This window comes from Schistocerca serialis, chromosome 1 (assembly GCF_023864345.2).
Source record: "Schistocerca serialis cubense isolate TAMUIC-IGC-003099 chromosome 1, iqSchSeri2.2, whole genome shotgun sequence".
Classification (NCBI taxonomy): domain Eukaryota; kingdom Metazoa; phylum Arthropoda; class Insecta; order Orthoptera; family Acrididae; genus Schistocerca; species Schistocerca serialis.
In genome coordinates this window covers 340,836,467-340,843,690 of record NC_064638.1, presented here as the reverse complement: position 1 = coordinate 340,843,690, position 7,224 = coordinate 340,836,467, and the positions used below count along the sequence as shown (strand labels likewise).

At 41.0% G+C, this 7,224-nt stretch overlaps 1 protein-coding gene across 1 annotated transcript in view; it reads right to left on the bottom strand.

The window, feature by feature from the left end:
• Positions 1–768: 768 nt before the first annotated feature.
• Positions 769–7,224, bottom strand: part of LOC126457367 (fork head domain-containing protein FD2-like) — a 61,459-nt gene continuing 55,003 nt past the window's right edge. Inside the window, exons 3-4 of the mRNA XM_050093615.1 lie at positions 5,093–5,217; positions 769–1,621 (exon numbers count right to left, since the gene is read on the bottom strand). Coding sequence (XP_049949572.1) covers positions 1,499–1,621; positions 5,093–5,217 — 248 coding nt within the window. The 3' untranslated portion in view covers positions 769–1,498. The remainder of the gene's footprint in view (positions 1,622–5,092; positions 5,218–7,224) is intronic.

Genomic DNA, 7,224 nt, shown 5'->3' with positions numbered 1-7,224 from the left:
ATACTCTTATTGATGGGTCCTGTAAACCAGAATGCACTCGCCGTTATTGAAGTGAACTAAATCTGACATGCGGCTCTGGGCCCTCAAAAATCTGTCATGTTTGTTGTGATTATTGATAACTCCCTCCAAGATTCAAGTATAGATGTCACGTTGTTCTGAAATTTGCTTCTAGGGAGCAATAAATCTGATCTTTATGTTCTTTCTGTGGACTGGCTGTACATAGTCATTCCGAGATGAAATAATAGTAGGTACCATGTGGTTTCACTTTACCATGAAAACCTGTTACATGGGTAGCTTAAAAAATCACAATAAGATGTTTGTATTCGATATAATATAAAAATTCTTGCTACACTTTTATTATACGTATAAAATTAATGCATTAGCTGCATATATACAAAAATTGTTATGGGACATAGTTGTTATCCGCATAAACATTGAAAAATGCTATTGCTACCATTTACAATGAACAATAAATATTACACTTTTTTACAATACTTCACTTATTGTTAGGCGTGCCAGTGGTTTATAACATATGTTATCTCCCTGACATTACTTCCATCGCCTGTTACAGGGGAAACAACTGCTGATTTAAGGTGGTTACACTAGTAATTGTAAGGTAGATTACCAAGAATGATAAAACATACCACACACGCAAATCTTTCACCTCGTCACAGTCCAAGCGTGCTTCTTTAAAGACCAATTTATGACTGAGGTACGTAGAGCTGTAAAGACAACTGTGCACATGCTTTGCTCTTGTGATGCAAAAAAAAAAAAAAAAAAAAGAAGAAACTGGACACATATGCTGTAAGAAATACTTAATGAAGAGAAGAACTTATTCCCTATTAACTTTATGAGTTGAAAATATATCCACGTGACTGGCGTAATTACCCAGGGACTAATAAAAAAAAGTATCTGACTCTGTTCTATAACTCCTTCGAGTACAGAGGAGGATACAATTACGAATCTATAACACCACCAGTCACCAATTATTGTTACCAGAAAGTCCTATGAAGATTTCAAACGTAAGGCTGCCGGAGTCATGGCTTGTATAGGTGCATCTTTCTTTATGTTATCGCTTTCGAATTAGTGCTCAGGAGACTAAACTGAATTTTACACTTTCGAATAAATTCTTCCAGCAACTTTTCTGCATATCTTTCCACGCGATACTGCTGCTGCTGCTGCTGCGAATAATGCCCCACAATTGACGTTTGTGACTACAAGCCTACAAAGAATTGGTTTCCGGGTGCAAACATGTGCTTGTCGGCAAGCTTTCACAAATTTTCATAACGGAATATCAAGCACGCGTTCAGATAATTGTGTAAGATTACCTGTATCGACTCAAGCATGCTTGCACCAAATACATTAAGAAGTACGCTTGTGAAGTCTGAAATTGCATGTGTGTCCACCTTTACACGCTACACTGCTACAGTACACGTCCCCATAACATGTGGCAGCTTAGCTTAGGCACGACCACCCATTCACAACGAATTAGTTGTTGTCACATAGAAGATGTTTTCCTTATGAGATTTTCAATTCTGAAAAGCGCTGATTTGCTGAATTGGCCAGAGGTGGGGCTGCTCGCTTCATCCTTCTGCAACTGGTCGTGGGGACTGTTGATTGCCTGTAAAAGAATTTGTCAGTGTTACTTCCTGAAAATTTCTAAGAAAGTTATTAGTAGTGTCAGACACTGAACAAGTTTTTTTCAGACTCTATATGCAAAAGGAAAGTAAGGTAATTTAAAGCACACCTTTCTGTTTTTAAGCATAAACTCTGTGTTTCACATCGTATTTTGTGTGTATGTGATTTAAAAAATGACTATCTCTGGTTATAGTACGTTAGTTTTACGTATTTTCTGCTTAAAAAGGCGAAAAACTTACTACCACAGAACGAGAGAAGTTTTCGTTAAGCAAGACAAATCCCGTTTTTATGTTATTGAGGAATCATTAACAGTGTAGTCCGCCAAAAGGAAATTCGCTGAGGGCATGAAAATAATATAACTGCAGCAGACGCCTTTCTGAAAAGTATGTTCTTAGCCTTTTTTAATTTGAAATATGTTGGTGTGGGTGAATTAACGCTTTCCCATGTAAATAATGGCATCGTTTATTGTGTTTGGTTACATTGTATCTAACTGTCTTCGATGTTTGTTTTACTTTGTAAAGCTATCTTGAAAGAGTCATACGCACTTCAGAAGTAAGTTACTCGAAAATTTTCGTTCATTATTTTTAGAAATCATTTTACGTATAGCAACGAAACTGTTGATTCTGAACACCGAGAAAACAATAACTGAGACTAATACCGTCATTTTAAAGCATTGAAACTACCACAAGTAAGGAGACAAGCGATCTCTATGAGAGTCTTTTTCAATGTCCTGGCGTCTGTAAGTGAGAGAGATTTGTATGAAAAGTGGAGAAACACTCAGTTTTCCCGAATAGTCATTTTATTTGGGATTTTAAATGTTTATAGACATACAACTATTGATGTACCCTTCTGAATTTGGATGAACCGAAAATTCGATTGTTGAAAATAAAGTTGTTGTTGTTGTGGTCTTCAGTCCTGAGACTGGTTTGATGCAGCTTTCCATGCTGCTCTATCCTGTGCAAGCTTCTTCATCTCCCAGTACCTACTGCAACCTGCATCCTTCTGAATCTGCTTGGTGTATTCATCTCTTGGTCTCCCATTACGATTTTTACCCTCCACGCTGGCCTCCAATACTAAATTGGTGATCCCTTGATGCCTCAGAACATGTCCTACCAACCGATCCCTTCTTCTAGTCAAGTTGTGCCAGAAACTTCTCTTCTTCCCAATCCTATTCAATACTTCCTCATTAGTTATGTGATCGAAAATAAAGTGCACTGAAAAAAACATAAATAAAGAACCTGCAAAAACAAAAAATACATAAAATAAGGAATAACCATTTATATGAAAATGAAGTAACCGGAGTAAAATTTCTGTATAAAATAAACTACCTGGAAATTAAAGTGCGTTGTGAGTTTTGTCACAAGTACACTGATAATTTTTGTTGCTAAGTACCAAAGATGAGTTAGTTGAATGACTATCACTGGCACAGTCTACAATGTTTTAAATGTTTAAAGGTGACTGGTCAATCAGTTTTTGATAATCTGTGAGCTTGAAATAGATGGTCAGAAGACCAAAATGTAGAAACTAAGAACGAATTGTTTGACAACTGATGAACTCTGAGACAATCCAAACACATTTTTAATTATAAATGGATGCTGATCACTTAATTTTTCATAAGTTATGAAAGCTTGAAAAACATCTTCAGATTACCAAAACGGAAAAAACAATGGTAGTTCAGATAAATCTTTACTTACATGTATAATTGCACGCAATCCTTTTTTTTACATAATATTTTTTAACTTCTCGCCCATTTCTTTTCCCCTCTTTTCTTATACTGAGGTGAGAGAAGTCATGGGATAGCGATTTGCACATATACAGGTGGCGATAGTATCGTGTACACAAGATGTAAAACGGCAATGTGTTGGCGGAGCTGTCACTTAGGCGATTCATGAGAAGAGGATGTGGCCGCATGACGGGAATTAACATACTCTGAACGTGGAATGGTATTTGGGACATGGGACGTTCCACTTGGGAAGTCGGTGGGGAATTCAATATTCCGAGATCCACAGTATCAAGAATATGCAGAGAATATCACATCTGAGGCATTACCTCTCACTACACAGTGGCCACGGTCTTCACTTAACGACCAAGAGCAGTGATGTTTGCATACATCTGTCAATGCCAACAGACAAGCAACACTGCGCGAAATAACCGCAGAACGTGGGACGTACGATGAACCTATTCGTTAGGACAGAGCGGCGAAATCTGGCGTTAATGAAATGGGAGTGCCTTTGCTAACAGTACGACATCGACAGCTCCACCTCTTCTGGGCTCCGAACCGTATCAGTTGGATCTTAGACGACTGGAAAACCATTACCTGGTCAGATGAGTCCCGATTTCCGTTGCAAGAGCTGATGTTAGGGTTCGAGTGTGGCGCAGACCCCGCGAAGCCATGGATGCAAGTTGTGACAAAAAATAAAAACACCTACGCTTCATTGCGTTGAAGCTGGTAGCGACAAAATAAAATAAAATCACAAGGATGGCTGTAGGTTTTTTATTTTTTGTCTCGATAGTAAACGGCCGTCGTCCCAGAGACCTCCTGCTTAAAGGATGGACGTACAAAAATGGATGCAAGTTGTCAACAAGCCAAAATGCAAGCTGCTGGTGGCTCCATAATGATGTGGGCCATATTTACCTAGAATGGCTAGGGTCCTCTGGTCCAACTGAATCGATCCATGGTTATGTTCTGCTACTTGCAGACCATTTGCAGCCATTCACTGATTTCATGTTCCCAAACAACAATGGAATTTTTATGGACGGCAATCTCCTATGCCAACAGGCCACAATTTTTCGCCATTGGTTTGAAGAACATTCTGGACAATTGTCGCGACAGATATGGCCAGCCAGATCGCCCGACATCAATCTCATCGAACATTCATGGGACGTAATCGAGAAGTCAGGTCGTGCATAAAATCTTGCACTGGCAACAGTTTCGAAATTATGGACGGCTATAGAGGCAGCATTACTCAATATTTCTGCAGGGGGACTTAACAGCCACTTGTTGAGTCCATGCCACGTCGAGCTGCTTCACTACTCCGGGCAAAAGGATGTCTCACATGATATTAATAGGTATCCCATGACTTTTGTCACCTCACTGTGAAGTTTCCAATGTGAAGGACGTGACTACAAATTCTGGGTTAAATTAAACTTACGCATTGAGAAACCGGGTAAGTGAGAATCCTCTGTAGGCGAGAAAAATTTCTTGACAGTATTATATCGATAATTCTTGCATTCATGTACTTAAGTTTAACGAAGGGAAGTACAGTTATAGCTGCTACTGATGTACTTGAAAACGAAAAGGGCGATAAATGTGGGTTCAGTTTGAGTGGTGTCCAGATCAAAGCAGGAGAGAAAGAAAGCTAGTATGAAGAATCAGTCACTAGAAGCTAGTAATTTCTCCAAATGCCTGGCAGTCCATAACTAGGAGCATTAACGCCATAGAAGCCCAGCGGACCTGTGATTCGCCCGCGGCATTGTGTGCACTGGACGCCGCAGACCGGGATCTCCTGGTGCGTCTCCTGCGATAATTGCCTTGCTCGAACATGTCGGCCGCCGCTGGGTCCAGCGTCCAGTAGCTGCCTGCGGGAGAAAAATTTGGAAATCTGTGGTAAGTTCCTTTAGGACCAAACTGCTGAGGTCTTTGGTCCCTACGCTTACAAACTACTTAATCTAACTTAAACTAACTTACGCTAAGGACAATACACACACACACACACACACACACACACACACACACACACACACACATACACACCATGCCCAAGGGAGGACTCGGACCTCTGACGGGGGAGCCGCGCGAACCATGGCATGGCAAGGCCGCGTGGCTGCCCAGTGCGACTTCCGCGCGCGGCTCTGCGTCAGTTTCGGAGCCACAATCTCACCTCTATTTGCACCGCTCCGACGCTGTCAAAGTGAAGTCCTCGACTGTGTTTTTTAAGTTTTGGAAACAGATGAAAAGCGGATGGAGCAAAGTCGGCACTGTATGGAGGATGATCGACGACAGTAAACACAAGGCGTAGGATTTTTGCAGATGCCGCAGAGGTCGTGTGATGGTGTGGCATTGTCATGCCAAAGGAGAAGGTGCTCTCTGTGTGGGCGAACTCTTAGAATTCGGAACTCGATTACAGTACGCTATGTCTCACGCACCGACATACCGTACACACCGCCATGTTACACACTACAATTCGGAGCCCTCTTGCGGCCGAAGGCTGCAAAAATGTAGACTTGAATAACAAAGATGTTTTATTTAAAAAGAATTAAGAGTTTTCACATAAAAAGTTGGAGGCATTACTTTTTAGTAAGCCCTCGTATTTACGCTTGCCAACGGTCTTGCCGCAGTGGTAACAGCGGTTTCCGCCAAATCACCGAAGTTAAGCGCTGTCGAGCTTGGAAGAGTCACCGTCCGGATCTGCTAAGTGCTGTTGGCAAGCGGGGTGCACGTAGCCCTTGTGAGGCCAAATGAGGAGCTACTTGATTGGGAAGTAGCGGCACCGGTCACGGAAACTGACAACGGCCGCGAGAGCGATGTGCTGACCACATGCTCGTCCGCATCCGGTGTCGCCTTAGGTGTGACGATGACATGGCGGTCGGTCAGACCGTTGGGCCTTCAACATCCGTTTGGACGGTGTCTGTCTGTTTATTCATATTTAGGCTCAAGTCAGTTAAATTGTGGGTCATAAAGTCATAAAGTATCAATTATTACCCAGAAAAAATAAATTTAAGTGATTAAGTTTTTGTTTGTGTGTAGTCTTGGTACAAATTGAAATCAACGCCTCACAGTACAGTAGCATGCCGCCAGATGTGCAGTCCATCTCCTCTAGCGGCGTACTACGGTTCCCAGGCACGGGCATTTCAGCGTGCACCAGGATTGCAGAGATATAGCTACAAACAAACAAATGATAACGTACGTAACTTTATTCTTTTGAGATGATGGTTATAACTTTACGAATGTCCCTCATACTGTAGGGAGAATACAGGAAGTTTAGACCGAAATGGCTGCTACAGCGTAAGATATATTCGTTGTTAGAGTATGCAGTCAATTACTGTGAGAAGCGTACGGAACCCTGGATTGTTTCCTGGTCTGTAATGTCTCATTTGCCCATAAAGGTTTTGGAACAGCCGACAAAAATATCATTATTTTCTAAAAAGAACGCAGTAATAAAAAGGGTAAGTGAAAATCACTGTATCTTCCCAACAGAGAGATATTTGATCTGCTGACGCGCTAAGGTAATTAATTTGCAACAAAACTGCCACAGAATAGTATCAGCAAATTATCTGGGATAATTTAATATAAATTGTGTACTGGAATATCATACAGTCCGGAATTACCGCAACGTGTTGTAGTAGAGAGGCAGTTGATTGAGAGAAATTTAATTTTATCCGTTTTTCAAAGCCATTCTGCTTGAAATAATGAACGAAACTAAGAAAATGACGATAACAAAATTTTGTCTTCTACGTTCATACGGACACAGTCGATCATTTTCTGAACTAACGTGAATTCCAGCAGCGGGACTTCGGCCTATAATGAAGAGAGTGTTTAATTCCAGCAGATTGCAACAGACGTAATTAAATATACTTCTCATAATA